This window comes from Glycine max, chromosome 17, assembly GCF_000004515.6.
Source record: "Glycine max cultivar Williams 82 chromosome 17, Glycine_max_v4.0, whole genome shotgun sequence".
Classification (NCBI taxonomy): domain Eukaryota; kingdom Viridiplantae; phylum Streptophyta; class Magnoliopsida; order Fabales; family Fabaceae; genus Glycine; species Glycine max.
Window position 1 is genome coordinate 39,109,548 of NC_038253.2, and position 18,625 is coordinate 39,128,172.

Below are 18,625 nucleotides of genomic sequence, written 5' to 3' on the forward strand. Positions count from 1 at the left end.
GAATTTAATTTTTTTTTCATTTTTTTATATTCTATCAAATGCACCCTAAGAATAGTTAGACTCTTGGTATTGAAGATAGATTTGGCTCCACTTTGTAATTTCCCCCGTTTCTCATCAACAAATCCAGCACAACCTTTTTTTCTTAAGGAATATTCTTCGATGTAAACCAAAAGTCCCCGTTTTTCTTATTTTATTGAGTTGTATATGTCAGTTATATTTTATAAAAACAAAGTTCCCTTTTAAAGGTAAAATCGTTTAAAAATAACACGCAAAGCATATACAACTCAATAATATTATTGAATACTACCTTGTTTGTTTTCAGAAATTTATTTATTTTTTATAAAAAATTCTAATTTTAAGATATATTAATTATTTTTTTATATACTCTTATTTAAGTATTATTTCTCCAAATATTAATGAAAAGTAATTGAATGGATAGAGAAATAAAAAAATAATAATTTTATAATGATAATATAATTAATTGATAAATTTAATGTGATTAATTAAATTAATTATTTTTTAAAGAGTATAAATTAATTTAAAAAATCTTATAATTAAAAACTTAAGAACTAATTCATTTGGTTAAAGAGTCATCTTTTAATATACTTCCTTCCTCTTAAAAGAAGTGTTATATTTGGATTTTCAATATAATATTAATTGTTCACTTTCACTTATATTCTTTATGCCAATTTAATTTTTGAATCAAATATTAATATTATTTTCTTTTATTTATTTAATAAAGTTAGTTTTGTAAAACTATGTACTTCATTTATTTTTATATATAAAATCCAATTATCTAATTCACAAAGATTAAGAAAAGTGATTAATTTAATTAATAATAATAAATTTATTTTAAATTTATAATTTTTTCTAAAATTATTTTTATCATTAATATTCATCTCTTTTAATTATTTTTCAATACATTCTTTTTCTTCTTGGAGTGTTTTTAGTCTAAAAAATAATTAATACAAATAATATAATAAATTGAATCTTTTCTTTGATATAATTATAAATTGAATCTTATAAAAATGAATAAATATTATTTTTAATTTAAGTCTTATAAATAAAAAATAAAATATTATTTTTATTTATTTATTAATTTTTATTGATTCTTGTAAGATAATCCAGCATAACACTTATTTTTGGATAGGAGGGAGTACTGTTTTTTTGGTTATTGTACCAAAAGATGATTTTTACAGTTAATATGCGACATAATAAATAATCCATCGCATGCCCCAAATGAAAACGTGAAGGCACACAAACTGAACACGTGGACATGGAAAGCTTATCCTCTTTTCCTTAAATTTTGCTAATGGTGACAGAGGGTACAAAAGAATTTTAGATTAAATAGATATTGGAAGAGAAAGTGAAGCCCAGATCAGAACAGAACACAGACAAACAGAGGAAGAGAGAAAGACCCAAATGGGCCTTTGCTTTGGTTGCTTCGGCGTAGACAAACGCATGAGCAAGGAAGAAGAGAGATTGGCCTCTGAAGAAGCGCGTGCCAAAGCTGCTGAAGCCGCACAGAAAAGGTTTTACCTTTATCCATTTTTCTTCTCTTTTTTTTTTTTAATTCAATTTCATGAATATTCTCAATTCCTGCAAAAATTAAAATATACGGATTTGGGTTTTTTATTTGTATGGCCACATGGTATAGTTAGATCCTTAATCGTTGTACTTTTGTGGATTAAATGTGTATCTGCTTTTGATTTCCCTTTTGCTTTATATCTATGCAGTCACACTTTTTGGTGTTTTATTTATTTTATCCCTTCAGAACATTAGTAAACCCCAATTTGAAATAAATTTAAGAAAAAGCGAATTTTGGTAACTATTGTCTAAACTTCAATTCAGAGCTCGTTAACATGGTGTGGCATGGTTCACACATAACCTTGTTGTCCCTTAAGCATGTGCTCAAGGGTTTGATTCCTGGTCCCTGCGTACAAAAAACATTTGTTGGGAGAGGTCAGCCCCTTAAATGGATCTCCGTACCTCGAAGGATTAGTCTTTGGCTTTCGACCGAGGAGTTCACCCAAAAAGTGCTCGTTGTTGCTTCTCATCCTTGATTCTCTTACATTGATATGCCAGTGTTGCTAAGTAATCCATTCCATATACCAGAGACATTTTACAAATATCACAAATCACAATCATTAGGGAAAATTCAATTTCAATGTCCATGAGGATTATTTCTTCATGTCACTGTTAGGTACTACTACTAAATGTTCTGAAATGTTTGTGGAAGTAGCGATAATCGAAAATGCATGCAGGGCCCTCTACAAATACAATTAACAAATAGATAACGGAATGAAGCATGAAACAACCAGAGACATTTGAATGTTGTTATAATGGTTTTTTATTGGTTAGTGAATGCATAAGTAAAGTAACTGTAGACTAACTTGCAGGTGTTGATTGGAATTGTAGGCAAGAGCAATTTGAGAATTCTGCAGCAGGACGAGCTGCTCGTGCACAGCAACAAGCAATGGCAAAGCAATCTGCAAACGCCAACAAAGGCGAACCAGTTCTAAAGGTTGGTTTGGTGTTCAAGATGCCACTTATGTTTTTGGCTACTACTAATTGATACTGCAATTATATCTCCTAAAGTATAGTCATATAATTCTGGAGATAGATTCAGTGCTTCTTTATTAAGTGTTTGTTGCTATAAACTTTTTAATTTCTTTAAAAATGTCATTGCCCTGTAATATGCTGTTCTCTTGCCCATGCTTTTTGACTAACAATTTTCAAATAGATTTGTGCCATAATCTTATTAGACCTCAGCAATGATATATTTTGACTTTCATTTGTGGATGCAGTGGCAAATGGGTTGAGGTTAGACAATCTGTCTGTTGGAGTTAACTTTTTATTACGTGTAAGGTGAATGATCTATCTGATGAATTCTACTTTGCCCATTTATTAGGTTATGCAATTTAGTTTAGTTTTAAACTCTATAAAAAATAACTCTATTAACAGAATTTGTTCAAAGACAATTAGCATTAACTTGTATATGAAAATATGTAGAGAAGGTAGACATAGACGATAAAAGTTTGAGTTTATGCTTATTTTGGACTAAAAACCAATTTGGAGAAATGTGAAGAAACCTAAGGTAAACAGACAAAAGCACTTTTAGTCTCTTTTTTTTTTCTGTAAACAAGATTTACATTAACAAAAGTTTAATGTCTAGAGTAGTGCTGCTTGCTGTCCAAATTGCAGTGAAAAAAAGAAAAATCGTGTTGAGTAACATTTCAATAAAATGTTGATGACAATTAAATAATTAAATTTGTATTTTTCGGTGGGCCTTTTGTTCAAGCACTGCATATGTAGTAATATAGCAGTATCCGCAAAATGCTACTCAACTACACTAACCATTCTTTTACACGAATACAGTAATTAAAAATTTAAAATGCAAGGGGGAGGGTAGCAAAATATTTGGTTTCTGATATAGACTAAGGTTCATTCGGTTGATTTCAATCAATATTTCATTTTTCTTGGAGTGAACTTGTCATTTAGAAATCTGCCTCTTAACTAGGCCAAAACTAACTGACATACTGATTACTGAATCTTACCTACTCAGTTGAATTAGTTTAACTTCACTGACTGCTTCACACACTGATATTATGTTTGTAACATTGTGAAAGACATAGTGAAAGTAGAAACCAATATCAAGTACCTTTTGACTTTGCTGAATGTAAATGTCTCTTTATTGTTTAGATCATTTTGTCTCAATAGTTTTCTTTTCTTGTGTTACAGTATCGATGACAGGTCCAACCAGAATTCTATGCTCTGCATGCTTCCCTTGTTCCGAAGATGTGAAGATCTTTTCTGCAATAATTGTATCACAAGTGCAATTCGTTGTTTTCCAGACCAAGAAATAGTGTTTGATTGTAAATTTGTAAATACATCGTGGTGAACGGAAACGGGGATAAGTTGAGATGGTAGTTTCATTTGATTTTTCTTACCATCCATTGCATGACATTTCAGCAACTCCATTTACTTAACCAGCTTTAAGAACCTTACATATACGAATGAGTGAAGTGTAGCCCTTAAAATGATAACTCTAATATTTATTTTGCACGAGTATTTTCAGTAGAACTAATATTTCTTTCTATCCCTTCTTTAGCTACTCTAAGAATGTGTTTTTTTTATTCAACTTATCTTGAAATAAATGTATAGTAGGATTGGGAGTGCACTTGCATGAGCTGAAGCTTTAACCAATATTTGAAGCCACTTTGTTCTCACTGATTTAGGGTTGGGGATCTGGATCCACCGCTGATAACAAAGAAATGAAAAATATAAAATCATAGTAGTAAAAATGTTATTTAACCAATCATTTAAAGAAATTCTTATCAAATGAGTTTTAAATGATGATTATTACTTTCCTAAAATGAGGAGTGTGTTATACAAAATAAATGGAGAGTCATAGCTATCAATTGAAACTTAAAGTAGTCAATCAAGCTATATGTGTGTGAACTTTACATACAGGGATTAACCTCACCTTACACCTCACAGGAGACCCAAAAAACTATAGTACATTCTGCTTGACATTATGTTATAATGAATTCTATACCACCTGGGAAACCAAACTTCTGTCCTTCTGTGTAAACTCATCTTGTTAAATGTGAAGGGCATTTCATTGGAACATAATGAAGTAAATCTATAAATAAGTAGCTAGATGTAGCTATATAGGTTTCTTAACAAATATTAACCATGGGTATATTTTCTTTTCCATTAGTTGCTTGCTCATGGCTTTTGTATAATGCTCTTGCTTGAACTCACTTTTCCTCAACAACAAAAAATTACAGTTCTCCCAAGGTTTCAATCACTCAAATTTTTGCACTGGAGCTGAAAGCTTCAGCTCATATGCAGCTTGAAAGCAGTCTGCCGCTTGTTGTAACGAGCCTTCCATTTTTGAAACCAATCCAAGGTTAAACCATGCATCATGGTTTGTGGGGTCTAATCTCAAAGCATTCATTAAAAAGCTTCTTGCAATTGGAAGTGATGGAATGCCAAGTTTAAGAAACAATTTTGCAGTGGAGATGATACAGGGAATGTAATCTGGTTCTATTGACAATGAAACTGAGAAGGAAACAAAGGCCTCCTTATGCAAAGATTGAGCTTCAAACAACAAACCTGTTATTGTCACAACCAGGTAATTGCAGATTGGTGATTTGTTAAGTTATGGTGCTGTAAACACAAAACACAGAAACATACCGCAGTTCAACAATGAAAGCATGAACAGTCAGGTGTCAGGTTCCATACCAGTGATGTGCCAACTTCTGGGAGAAAAAAATTCTATCGACTGGGATTTGTCAACACAAGCTTTTGCATCAAGAAAGGAACAAAGATCTGCATAAATGGTAGCCAAATCCTGCCAGGCTTCCATTTCCAACTTCTGTTCTGTTAATGCCTGCAAACAAATGAAAAGTCAAGGAGGGAAATATTCTTCTCAAGGATTCAGGAGATGAATTAAATACTTGCACTTGCAATATTCAAAAATGAAAAAGAGCAATGCTTTTAAATTAGGTACGGACTATTGGTTACTGCTTTTAAATTTAATTAACTAGTCAGAGCATAAAATCTTATTTCTCAGCAACTTCCAACAGATAAGAGCAATGCTTGATTTGCTTCTTTAGTCAATTTTAATACAAGTCTATACTAATACAATGGATGTTATAGTTGTGTTCCCTTAAACAATAATACAAACCTCGTGCCTGAATGTCTTAGCTTGAAGCCAATGCTCTTTTCTTGCTTCAATTACAGCTAGCAAGATTCTGTAGGTCTCAATTGCTTGCTTGGGTTGCTGCTGAGTAATTTGAAGTACAGCTTTCAGTCTCAGTAGTTCTAACTGATCTATATCGCCAGCCTCATCTAAAGCAAAATCAACTATAGTTTCGGCATCCTGAAACCGCTGCTGTGCTGATACTGTTAGTGCTAACAGCTGCCAACCTCTTCTTGAGCTGCCAGCCATCATGTCTGAGTACATCATTATATTGTCATAAGCTGCATTTAGATTTCTTTGAATTGCATTTTCTAATCCAAGAGTGAGCATCACTTCCGGGTCATTATTATTTCCATTCAGAGCAGCATCCTTTAGAAACTTCAAAGACTCTTTTTGAAATATAATTCTTTCAGAATCCAGTACAGATATTCTAGCAGCAGCTCCATGGCAAATGCCAAGAAATTTTTGGCCCTGACTCAAAAAATGCTCATTTTGATGCTTCACTAGATCAATAACTTCCTGCGAAAATTTAATTCCTTCACGAGCATGGTTTGGATTTAGAGAACACAGCTTTGCACCAAACAAAAATGAAGGAAAATGGGGTCTATGCTTTGCTTCAGAACTACCACAAGCCTTCCTCAAAAGGTTCAAGGCTACTTCATTCTGTCCTGCTGCACTGTAACAAAGAGCAAGAAAATACCACTGCTCAGCTCGATCATGAACTCCCGGAAGGATCTTCTCTACATGATCTGCCAATGATTCAAACATCCCAGTAACTGAAAGTGAAAATGTAAGATGATCCATTATTTCAGGGTCCCAATCTATTTCCTGAAGTGCCATCTTTCCTGAGAGTATTAATAGCAAAAGTATAGCCTCTTCAGTGCCGCTCATAGGTGTTGTTATACCATTCACTTGCAACTGAGGGGGTAGGTTTACTTCAACACCTCCATAGAGTAGTGTGGTAGCTAAATCTTTTTGTACACAGGCCAACCTCTGCGGCTCCAAATTCCAAGGCTTGACTAGAGCCCGCCGATAAGCAGTGACAACTTCATCTAGCAAACCTGCCTTCATCCATAGATTTGGAAGCAACTCCAATGCTTCGTGGAACATTTCTTGCAACTTACAATCTTCACCAATACCCTCAGGCATTCCATTAGGAAGAGCAGACTCAACTGTATCCACAACAATTCTGCACTCCTTTGCAGCCTCTGGTAAATAAGAAAGCAGCAGTAGTTAGAGTTCGCACCGCACCCTTAAGTGCCAAACCATATATGTGTAAGTAGCTTCTTCTCAGACCAAAAAACAGAAAAAAAACTCATACATAATGTAGCTACATTATAAGAATTTATGATGCATTGATGCTAATATGAGCAATTGTTCAAGATTCTCTTAACAATAGAGTAAAACTTTCAATATCCTACATGCAAAAGTTACAGCTCTTGGCAAGAGCTTGCTAAATCAAACAAAATACAAGAATATAGAGATATGAAGGTGGTAATACCAGTGTATCGCCCAAGTTCTTCAGAGGATTTAGATTTAAGCAAAATTGCCTCAAGAATCAGGCTAACTGAATGCATTGACATCACATTAGGAAGCACATTGTCCACCTTGGAACGTGATTTTCTTTGTTTGGTTCTTTCAGCTATAGCCCTTATCATCCTTGGGGTCAAAGCCCTTATGTCTATACCCTCAAAAACTTGAAGGGCAGCATCAAAGTTCCCTCTTTGATATTCAAGCCTCCCCAACAAAGCCCGAGCTTCCTTCAATTCACCAATAAAGAGAAATTAAAATCAAACAGTAGTTTTATGTTAACAGAAAATAAAAGTAACATAAACTAACAACTAAGTAACTAACATTTTCCGATGAAAAAAAAAATCCGGAGCTTCCTTAAATTCACCAAAAAAGAGATATTAAAATCAAGTTTAAATTAATTTTTTGTCCTCTAATTTATTATTTAGGTTTAATTTAGTCCTTTAATTTATTTTGGATTTAATTTGATTCTCTAATTTATAAAACTCATTCAATTTGGTCCTCCAGTTTTTTTTTTCAATCCTCTAATTTTTAAATTCGATTCATTTTATTGGAAAAATATGTATTTTGTGAAGGTTTTGAACCGCTGCAAAATGTGATTTCTTATTAGACTAAAAGACTAAATTGAATCGATTTAAAAAATTAGAAGACTAAATTAAACTAAAAAAATTAAAGAACTAAATTGAATCTAAAAAATAGATTAGAGGGCAAGATAAACTAATTTAACCTCAAATCAAACAGTAGTTTATGTTAACAGAAAATAATTTCACAAAGTAAGACACTAATTCCTACTACCTCATAGTTTAATGAGAGAGCTTCTTTTAGAGTAGATTCAACGTCTTCCACTTGTGTTTCATCAAATTTGGATTCCCAATCCCCAGTCCTTGAAGAAAGGCCACTTGCAGAGAAATCCCTTGTTGCCAAGGAGTCAGGTGACCGCGGTGGCGCCTCTTCAAATTTGAATTGCTCGCCTGAACAAGCACACAACATCTTCCAAAAAGTGTGGATTTCAAAGTGAACCCAACACAAATTACTTCTCACTTCTCAGTGCACCCTTTTCACAAGGGGCTCAGCTCAACAACACCTTCAACAAACACGGTTCTTTTAAAATTCAACAATGCATTACAATTTGTAAATATTCATGAACACAGTTGAAACGTTTGGTGTGGACTATCCTTACTATTAAGAATGCCACACAGCATTGGTCTTAACTTTAAGTAGCAAAATGAAGAATGTCACAAACACAAAGTACCCTTTTTACCTTAAATTTGGAATTTCACAACACGTGTCATGAAACGCTTGATGCATCAAGTGCTAAGAATAACACGTTCATGCAACGGAAAACCAAACCACATAACTTATGGGAACTCAAAAATAAGGGGAAGGGAGAAAAGAGACACAGATATGACAGAATTTTCAAAGGTAATATGATGATGTCATAAGAAAGAGAGAAGAGGAAGAAAGGTTTTCTAGATAAACACGGGTGGATATGTGAAAGAAAGCTGAGAGAGAGAGAACAAACAAACAATAATAAGAACACTACAGTGCCTTGGACTTACCATAGCTCAGATTCCAAAGACCTGAACTTTATCAGTATTTGACGCCATGAAAGCTACCCTTCTGTTGAACTTTCTGTTTCTATGTTTGGATTACTTGAAATTGGTCCTCATTGATTAAAAGGACTCACACCCTTAAGAAAATTCAAAACCTTTTAGCCTAAATAAAATAACAACCCAACCAAGAACTAAAATAACCATCCAAAACTTATAGAAATGTACAGTGCTAATTATAAACTAGATTCACATATCTATACTTTATATAGAAATGTACTGTACTAATTATGTTCCGATCTCAAGTCTACTGTGCTTGATCGACTCCCAGGTTTATCTTGAAAACCTTTCAACTTAACTGCTCCAGTTTTGTTCTTGTAAAAGGTGACTCCCAAGTGAGGCGTTAGGGTGTCACTATTTATTCTTGTAAAAGGCATCTCCTAGTTGAGGCGTTAGGGTCCCAATGTTGAAGCTATTACCCGCTTAACTGCTCGGTTGATTGGCAATGGTGCCTCGATGGGTTGAAAGGAAAGAATATTTATAATCGACCACCTTGACTCCTATATGAGACTTGTGGTAACTGGAGTTATATATATATACTTATTTTATTTTTTAATAATCTCTCACTCTTTATATAGTAACAGGAGGATTCGAATGTGGTGCAAAGGAGATGTTGTTGGTAGATTGTTTGAGTTGGTTTCAAGTTTCAACAATGTTGGTGTGTGTGTTCACACTTGACACCACACATGATGGTGATAGTGGTATGGGGAAGAAGTGAAGAAAGTGGGTTGAGAGTTGGAGCAACATTTATACAGAAGAAACTGAAATGAAAGGAAAAACAAAAGCTGTTGTTGTCGACGTGGGATGCCACCACCAACAAGAGGCAACAGAGCAAAAGGAACCTCATCAACCTGTCCCCATACATTGGTGTCGCCATAAATTTTGTTTACTTTCCTTGCTTTTTTGTCAGTCAGTGTATCCAAAACATACATAAATAATGATTTATTTGGCTATGGTTGAAAACTTGAAATACTCCACTTTGAAATAATCAAAGAGAAATGTTAAAAGGAAACCTTCTTTTATGAAAAATTACAAATTTTTTTATAGATGTCACTTTGTAGTTTGTATATAATAAATTGTCACTTAATTGAATAGGATCTAAGTCAATTGGTTTAGTTTGTGTGTTGTTATAAATTTTCTTATATATTTTTTCTATTCTTATTCTTATGAATAAAATAAGAAAGAGTTGTCATGTGATTTTATAATTTTAATAAGTTAAAATATTTAATAATGCCAATCAAAACCTTTTAGCCAAATTACTTAAATTATTTCAATGGTGACGATTTTGTTGGTTTATATATTTTAAAAACATGTTAAATACATTTGAAATAAGTTAGAATGATAATGCAAACCATTTATTTCTATGTACCGTGAGCATAACTCATTAGAACATTCCTAATTCTCACTAATTCTAAAATTAATCTTTTTTTTTTTTTTGCAATTATAGAATCCGGACACTGAACAAATTTGCCGAGTTTTTCGGCTGAATTTCCTTAAACAATGGTCGATAAGACGATGATACGTCATGCGCTAATCAAGCTTGTTTGTTGGTTTGGCATTCCCAAAAGAAAAATATTTTAACCATTTTAGCAGTCTGAAAATTTTCAAAAGTTAGTGGTTGGGAAAAAGAAGCAATAATCTAGCTGAACATTCAAAAGGAAGCACATGGAGAAATAATCCTTAGAACAGAACTCAGGTGAGGTGGCTATCACGTGGAGCTGATTTCATTCATGGGAATCTATTGAGTGAAGGTTAACAAAAGAAAGAAGCATGCCTTTTGTTTTGTCGTTACCTAATTTTCTACATACTCGTGTCATGTCACCTTCCTTCATACTTTATCACTTTACAGCTTCAAGGCATTTCCAATTTTTTTCTTATAAAGATTTTAAATTCAGAAATTATTGAGTTTTGATTACTAAGTCAAGCAAATAAATTTACACAGAGGAGCAAAACTTTTTAACTCTTTGTTTATTTTATTAAAGAAAAAACTATTAAATAAAAAAAGTTAACTAGTAAATGTAAATAATACTAGTATATTGATAATAAATTATAACTTTATTATTGGATAGGTCTATCTTAATAATATTACTACTGTATTTCTATTTCTAATATTTTTGTCCTAACACTGTGTCTGCTTTGTTATAATAGGCTTCCTGCTCTCTTGATGCAGGGCAACCAGCACTGCAGCAGATGCTGTTAAAACATACAAGAACTACCAGATAAATTACTTCCAGATCCTCATTTTTATGTGTTAATCATAATCCTCTCACGTTAAACTCATATCTTGGCTACACCTTCACATTTTGGTAACCCATACACTCACCCTCAACCCCTAATGTGCTTGGAAACGTTCTCATGGTGTACGTACATAAAATAAAGGGCAAAAGCTATTTGAGTTTGGATCTCCTCATGTAACATTTCTGTCAAGGGAAACATCCCTTAATTAAAAATTAGAGAGAAAATTTAAATAATAGAAAAAGAGGGACATGAGATTTTGATAGTAGAAATTTTCATGGAAAAGAATCCAAGTAAAAATCTCATTGAAGAATATCCATTTATGATTAACTTCTGCTCGGACACACCTATTTAAAAGTACTATATGATTTTTTTAATATTGAAATTTACTTGTAAAAAATTACTAAACTTCTTATACAACTAATAATAAGAAAACATAAGAGAAATCGCCTTGAGGAAGCAGTGATTGAAGCAAACTCTTCCGTCTTCTATTTGAAACTAGAACAAAGGAAAAGACACTCTGTAAACTCAGCACACTATACAGACGAGGCTTTTGGGTCATGGCATGGCGTTATATCACTCACTGATTGCACTGAAATAGTGAAATTAACTTTATAATAGACTTCTTTTATTGCCTTACAATAAGCAAGCTAACAAGATCATTACAATGAATAATCTAAATCGCCGATGCCACTGCAATGAAGAGTCATTTTGTATGTTTCATTAACATGCATACAAATTTTATTTTTTATTTTGGCATATATGCAACACGTGAATATGATATCAAGCTGGCATAGAAATAATTTTCCTAGCCATTAAGTCAAAAAGGGCAGGAGGGCAGAAAAAAATGAAGTATAAAATTAATGATTGAATCATCAAATGAACACAAGCCCTGCTAATTATTAGATGTCCCCCTCAAAACGCATCAGTCATCAACCATATTGGCTGCGTAGTGACCCAAGTTTCTGCCCTGTAGTTTACCAGGAGAAAAAAAAAATGAAGGAAACAAAATTCAGTACGGTATGACTAATTGACTATTATGGTAACCCCATAATATTTTTAAGATCACTACATAAATGGCAAAGCATGATTATACTAACAGCCGTATTTGCAACTACGACCAAATTTGGAAACCACCGAGAAAACACCAATAACTATTGACACTCGACTGTGTAAAGAAAATTTTTAGTTGCACGTGTAATAAACAGTCTAGACAAAAAGATTGAGAAAATTAGTTTGAAATCCCTCCCTAGAAGATTTTGTCAAACAGATTGAATGCTCTTATTGGCTCAGTTCACAAGAATGTCTCGCCTCAAAAAGCCTCCACATTGAAATTGAGAGGGAGCCTTAGCTCACTCCAAGGTGAGGACTGAGGAAGGCAACCCGTGTTATTCACATGGCACAAGCAAAAATTATCATAGTTGTCTAAATTTCATATGGTATTCAAAGTACCCCATTCTTAACCATTAACCAAGCATTTTAAACAGGAAAATAAGACTTAATGATCTTTATATGGCAAGGAAACCAACCTCAGATAACAACCGTTGCTTATTAAGTAATTGGGTCCTAGCCTTGTTCTGAACTGAATTTGGAGACTTAAACATTCTCTGCAAGAAGGAGAATGCTGCAGATCAGCACACAATGGCAAGAAACAGGAAAAAAAAGTATATAACATGAGAGAGTAGCCGACAGATAAGAGAACATTCAGTAACAAAAATGACAGTGAAACACAATCAGTCATAGAAACCAACCTTCTCACCACTAGACATCCGATGTTCATTGTTATTAAGATATCTTCTCTTTGGTTTGAAATTAAATACATCTTGAAGGAACTCATTTTCCTGATTCGCCAAGGGAGAAGAAGGGTAAACGAAAAATGATAAATTAACCACTGAAATGATAAGCTTTTCACCAAAATTAAAATCTTACTGATGAAAAATGCCAAGAGAAAGCCAACCTGAATATGCTTGATGAACCCTCCCCCTAAAAAATGCTTGAGAAAGTTCAACTGCAAAATAATGCATGTTAAAATGTTAATGCAGAAAGGAAAGCTTTGTCATAAAAACAGATAAATGAAAAACCAAAAAACCTGTATCATTTGGGACCATGAAGATGTCTGCAGTGAATCACCACCAATTTTCATTGAAATTTCAGGAGAGTAACCACACTAGTAAACACAAGGTATTAAAGTAAGGTCAGTAAAGAAGCCTGTGTTCCATAAGCAATATATCTTCTACTAAAAAAGGGTGACCTAGTGCACAAGGCTCCCGCTAAGTGATGTTCAGGGAGGGAGTAAATGTATGTAGCCTTACCCCTACCTTGTGAATCAGATCACAGGGTAGCAACCTATTTTTAGAATATAAATTAGTAAATTACAAAAATTAAAAAGACAACTAAAGTACCTCAAAAAACTCTACAATATCTCGGAACAAGTTCCTCTGATTATTCAGATCTTTCTTAGCAGAACCTTTTCCACCAGCCTCAACAGAAAGGTTTTTGACTTGAGTGATGACCTTCCCTTTCAATCCTTGTAAATGGGTATAACTTTCCTGCAGATTAATCTCTTCTTGACTCATATCACTTGCACCCTTAGAATCAGCAGAAAATTTCTCTATAATTCCAATCTCAAAAATTACAGCCAGTGCTTCGCCAGCAGCAATACGCACAGGCCGGTCTTCCTTGTCTAGAAGACTTGATAAATAAGATATTGAACTGCATTAACAACAAAAAAAAATAGTTGGACCTCTGACAATGAAACAAGCATAAAACACAAAGTAAAAAAATTTAAATATTTAATTCATTTAGATGTTTGGAATTGAATTTGAGTCTATTAATTCTAATTTGAAATCAAAATTAAAAATATATACATTAATTTCAATTCCATCATCTAAACTGACCCTTAATGTACTTTCAATTTATTTATTTTTATGAATTTTCCTGCCCTTGTTTTGCATGGTATTCCAAGTTGCATGAAAGAAAGCTTTTCCAGTATTCATTACCCTTCCCAACACAATCTCATCCTCCCTGCCCTTCCCTCACTTAAACTTCCACTCTATAAATCTTCTGATATTCAAATCCTACACACCCGTTTTCATGACAAAGAGATCCAAATATTTTTATATTGCCAAACTGCCAGTCAACTATAAAAGTAGATGCACGGACTCTCTTCATTCTCTTCCCCACTGGCAAAGAAGGAATGAGTCAACAAGATGGGACACTATTCAGTAATCTCCAGTGCAGATCTGAACTGGACTCAAGTTGGGAGTTTAGAGGGGCAAATCCTGCTAGGCGCAGTCCCAGTTCATCTGTATAACTTAACTATATAAAAGCCAATTAAAGGCACATGAAATGCACTACTGCACATTACCTAAAGCTAGTGTGGAATTAAATGAACATGGATACAAAGAAACAGGATTGCTTACTTTTGCCAATTTTTAGAATTTAGCTTCAAATTACGCATGGTAGATAGGAGAAAGGACCAAGCAGATACCACAGCAGTTATTAATGGAGCAGAAGGTTTGACTGCAACTACCTAAACAATGAAATAGCTGAATCAGTAAATTTAAGTTGGAAAAATTAAGAGCACTAATGTAGAAAGAGAATTCATCATCAAAGGCAACATAGTTATTGTCAGAAGCATAATACACTTGGTATTGATAAGCAAAATAGAAATAAAACTAACAAGTATATTTGAAACAGATGCCTACATTGGAACCCAATCTGGGATGAATCACTCGCCACAGTATGTCCATCGATCTCTCTGTTTCCTCCAGACCATTCCCACCAACAAATGTGATTATAGCCAAGCATTCCAGCAACTATAAAAAATAATGGCATTGAACAGAGAAGATTCAGAATCAGTGTCTCTAATGAATCAGAAGGCAAATTTTGAGTACACAAGATTTCCCAAATATCCAAAACTCCTACTTACTGTTAGAATTCATGAGAAAGTAAAACATGAGAAAGTGAGTGAAAGTTGAGAGAGTATTGTGAAATCTTTGGTATTTTGATAGCTAACCACTGAGAGCTTGTCAAGAGTATATATACACTACTAGAATCAGTTGAAACTGTAATGATTATTTACAACTAATTAGAAGCAGAAACATAACAGAAAACTGACTTCTGAAAGCCAAATGGGCTTGGTCTTCGCAGGCTCAATCTACAAGAGAGAATAGCAATTACAAAAACTACAAAGTAATGTATATATCTCTAACACTTACTGAAGGAATTTTTGTCAAATGTGATTTAGATGTGAGAAATTCATCTAGAGGACGAACCGATTCCTCAAATATTTCACGTGCATTATCACTACACCCAACAGTCAGGGTCAACAAACCTACAAAATAATTAAATTGAAATTTAATTATATGAAGCAACATCAAGCATACAGAAGTTAATCAAAATCTTACCAATGGCATGTGATGCCAAAGCTATCTCCTTTGCAGATGCCTTTTTGGATCCCTTTTTTATTGAAGCAAGGCACTGATGTAATAAAGTAGCAAATCTGATAAAGGAAAGGACCTCAAGGTTACGATAACCATCATATTTATTGAGATAAATGAACAGATGGGTAAGATATAACATCTCTGTACTTAGCATGAATACTGTTTGATATGGATACTGTATCCAGTAACCACCGTATTAGAAAGATAAATAAATAAATAGATGAGTGAGACATTTTACTTCAGATTAATAGTTTTGCACATAATCCAACCAGTTGACATGGTAAGTTAAATTAGAAAGTGTTAGGATTTAGGAAGACAGCATAAAAAAATAAATAATAATAATAGAAGAAGCATGAGCATAATGAAGACACAAACATCATTGCTGAAATAATTAATTGATTACTTGGTTGTGTTTGATAAGACAGAAACACTGAAATCAGGCAAGAGTTTAATGATTTGGTCATTCAAATCATGTAAGAGTTTCTGTTCAATACATTCATCGGACTCCCATTTTTTGCATGAAATAAACGAAGGTGGGGATATTGGAACTCCAGTTACCTATTCGTACTCTCCACTAAATACATTTCATCGCAATTTCCTAAATTTCTGTCAACAAATTGCAATTTAATAATGGAACTAAATTATTTAGTTGAGGAAAATATAGATTTAGAATTTGCAATTAAAAGTGGTCAGTGTGGAATAAGAATAGCCAATTGGAAGTGTCAATAGCCGCACCCATTCTAGAAACACTGCTAAACTGCCAAAGAAGAGCTAGCCAGCAAACAGGAACACTCCAACACCCCACAGTTTACAAGATATATGGTTAGGTTAAACAAATCACACATATCAATTATCTTCATGTTACTTTTGCAAGTTGCAACACATATAAGGTAATTAAATGGGTAAATGAGATAGAGATCATCATCATAGTGGAATATACCCAAGATGTTGAATAACAGAAAACTGAGAAATGTTAAAAAATAAATGATAGATACTTACTTCTTGTCAACAAAATGATGCTGCATGTTGCTAGTGAATGCCCCAATGATCACTGACAACGCTCTCTCCCTTGTGGAACCCCTTTATTCCCAAAAACAAACAGAATTAAAATAAGAATAAGGGTCTTAAAGTCATAGGAGAGCATATTTTTACGCATCCCAATAAAAAAAATTCTCTTTTTACTTCCTTAAGGAGTGTCTGTCCAGGCACTGGTTAGCTTTTGCCTAAGAATAAATAATCTACGCATTGACTGTATAGAAGTCTTTTACATCATCATTGAATCACGATATGATATGTATGGTAAAATGGCTCACTTTAATAATAATTATCTTGAAAATCATATAACCAATGATTTCTGAATAGTTGATATGAGTTTAGTCTTAAAATAAAATTGGCTCTAATGGCAATTGGAAAGTGGAAACGTATGTAAGTACAAGTACCTTTTCTCATCTATATATTAAAAAAAAAAGGTACCTTTTTTCGTCCAAAGCATCGAGAGCTTGATCGAGCAGACCATCTTGATCGAAGTGCACTTCTTCGTTCCCTGAGACGGAGATGTGATCAGTTCGTGAAGTTGATGATGAACTCACACTACTACTATCATCGTCGCTATCCAACATTGCAGCATTTTTACGTTGAGAATTACCTACTCAAAGCATACGCACAACACAACACAACCAACAACATCAAACTCCATCATTCATTCATTCATTCGTCCCCGAAACGACGACGTCATAATAGCATTTAACATTCTCATATCAATTAATTAATTAATTAATTAAGCAACTGTAATTAACACGTGATGGATCAGATAACAAAGATAAACCCAAGGAAAAGAAATAGATTAAGGTTTTCAGTTCTTACGCTTTCCCATAACGGTAACGGCTCCTACGCTGTTGAGTTTGGTGGTACCTGCTAAGCGTCAGAAAGTGTTACAGGATTGAATGCGAATGTGACGGAAAAGTAAGATGTGGAAGGAATTGGGAGAGAAGGAGGATGAGAGAAACAAGTAGAACGGCGGTGGATGATAAGCCATGAAAATAATTCAAGGGAAGAGGGATTGTTTCTGATTCAGAATAAAAAAACCAGAAGAGAGAGAGAGAGAGAAATGGTGGAGAGCTTTGTGAAGATGAAAAATGAGGTGTGTGGGGTTGAGACTTGAAAGGGGATTATTCAAACCGGTGGTGTGGAATATTCGCAATGTTCTTTTTTCCTTCCAGCTCAGGTCAGAGATCACACCTATCTTCTCGTCCATTATATCATAAACTAATTCTTTTTTGGTGATGTCTGACTCTCTTTTATCAGAAATTTTACGCATATCAAATATAAATTATTTCACTAAATACAAGTGCTTGAGTTTCACTCAATAAACTTAGTCTTTTTTTTTTTCTTGAGGATGATATTGATAAAATACTTATCGGTGGAAATGAGGATTAACTTAAATTCAAAATGAATATTTTTCTTTTAACATATTTGTTTCATGTTAAAGATTATGATCAAGATTAAGATTTCAATCATAAATTACCTGATTAAGACATAACTTAATATTATCTATATTTAATAATATTGATTTTATGATCTAATTTCTTTAACAAATTATTTTTTTGAGAATAATAATACATTATTTTGAATATTTTATCAATATTTTCTTTTATGTTTTTATCGTATTATAAATTTTATTATATTTATATTTTTTCCACCGAGTGTTGAATGTAGTAGTATTGTGAGTGTTCGTATAAGTTTTTTCTTATTTTACTTAGAGTACAGACTATTACATGAATTCTTTATTGCTTAAAGATGAAATAAATACACGAGAATTTAAGTTCAATGTAAATTAAGAAAAAGTTTCTTTAATTTGTGAGGCCTAATTTTGTTTCTACGGCATGTGAGTACTAAATTTTTGTCTTCATTAAATGACATTAGTTTAATAAGATGGGACCTACAAGGAATGATTAAAATCAAGGTTAGCTCGTGATTAGGTATCTGTCTCTATATTATGTCATGTTGGGAAGAAGAGGAGTAATTTTGTTCTCAACAAGAATTAATGCATGTTTAAAATTGCAGTGCAAAATGATTTTTGAGGAAAGATTTTTTTT

The 18,625-nt window shown here is 33.3% G+C and overlaps 3 protein-coding genes across 9 annotated transcripts; 1 reads left to right on the plus strand and 2 right to left on the minus strand.

Moving 5' to 3' along the window:
• Positions 1-1,254: 1,254 nt before the first annotated feature.
• Positions 1,255-3,949, plus strand: LOC100794731 (uncharacterized). 2 transcript variants are annotated; one of them, XM_014769913.3, is made up of 4 exons: positions 1,255-1,532; positions 2,419-2,524; positions 2,808-2,868; positions 3,742-3,949. In XM_014769913.3, exons 1-3 carry the CDS (start codon positions 1,423-1,425, stop codon positions 2,820-2,822), a joined length of 231 nt encoding a protein of 76 aa, XP_014625399.1. In that variant the 5' UTR covers positions 1,255-1,422; the 3' UTR covers positions 2,823-2,868; positions 3,742-3,949. The 2 variants fall into 2 exon arrangements, with proteins under 2 accessions (XP_014625399.1, XP_014625400.1); XM_014769914.3 differs by having other exon boundaries at positions 1,320-1,532; positions 2,808-2,863.
• Positions 3,950-4,337: 388 nt separating this feature from the next.
• LOC100795958 (protein NPGR1) lies at positions 4,338-9,708 on the minus strand. 2 transcript variants are annotated; one of them, XM_006601197.4, is made up of 6 exons: positions 8,800-9,708; positions 8,036-8,324; positions 7,212-7,470; positions 5,696-6,918; positions 5,251-5,398; positions 4,338-5,121 (listed from the first exon to the last, which is right to left on the minus strand). In XM_006601197.4, exons 2-6 carry the CDS (start codon positions 8,228-8,230, stop codon positions 4,811-4,813), a joined length of 2,136 nt encoding a protein of 711 aa, XP_006601260.1. In that variant the 5' UTR covers positions 8,231-8,324; positions 8,800-9,708; the 3' UTR covers positions 4,338-4,810. The 2 variants fall into 2 exon arrangements, with proteins under 2 accessions (XP_006601260.1, XP_006601259.1); XM_006601196.4 differs by having other exon boundaries at positions 8,502-9,708.
• Positions 9,709-11,691: 1,983 nt separating this feature from the next.
• LOC100796478 (interferon-related developmental regulator 1) lies at positions 11,692-17,767 on the minus strand. Of its 5 annotated transcripts, none has more exons than XM_026126480.2 (13): positions 17,394-17,767; positions 17,004-17,073; positions 16,530-16,610; positions 15,495-15,589; positions 15,306-15,421; positions 14,793-14,903; positions 14,508-14,617; positions 13,488-13,797; positions 13,175-13,252; positions 13,043-13,093; positions 12,837-12,926; positions 12,615-12,709; positions 11,692-12,055 (listed from the first exon to the last, which is right to left on the minus strand). In XM_026126480.2, exons 1-13 carry the CDS (start codon positions 17,401-17,403, stop codon positions 12,001-12,003), a joined length of 1,272 nt encoding a protein of 423 aa, XP_025982265.1. In that variant the 5' UTR covers positions 17,404-17,767; the 3' UTR covers positions 11,692-12,000. The 5 variants fall into 5 exon arrangements, 4 of the variants coding, with proteins under 4 accessions (XP_025982265.1, XP_025982264.1, XP_040867433.1 ...); XM_026126479.2 differs by having other exon boundaries at positions 17,004-17,175; positions 17,394-17,766; XM_041011499.1 differs by having other exon boundaries at positions 12,615-12,692; positions 17,394-17,763.
• Positions 17,768-18,625: the final 858 nt, after the last annotated feature.

Coding starts and splice junctions, on each gene's coding strand:
- LOC100794731 (XM_014769913.3), top strand. CDS start 1,423: ATGGGCCTTTGCTTTGGTTGCTTCGGCGTAGACAAACGCATGAGCAAG. Junction 1,533..2,418: donor GCTGAAGCCGCACAGAAAAG/GTTTTACCTTTA, acceptor TTGGAATTGTAG/GCAAGAGCAATTTGAGAATT.
- LOC100795958 (XM_006601197.4), bottom strand. CDS start 8,230: ATGTTGTGTGCTTGTTCAGGCGAGCAATTCAAATTTGAAGAGGCGCCA. Junction 5,399..5,695: donor CTAAGACATTCAGGCACGAG/GTTTGTATTATT, acceptor ATTTGTTTGCAG/GCATTAACAGAACAGAAGTT. Junction 5,122..5,250: donor CAGAAGTTGGCACATCACTG/GTATGGAACCTG, acceptor TGACAATAACAG/GTTTGTTGTTTGAAGCTCAA.
- LOC100796478 (XM_026126479.2), bottom strand. Junction 15,422..15,494: donor TTTGGCATCACATGCCATTG/GTAAGATTTTGA, acceptor ATTATTTTGTAG/GTTTGTTGACCCTGACTGTT. Junction 12,710..12,836: donor GGATGTCTAGTGGTGAGAAG/GTTGGTTTCTAT, acceptor GCTGATCTGCAG/CATTCTCCTTCTTGCAGAGA.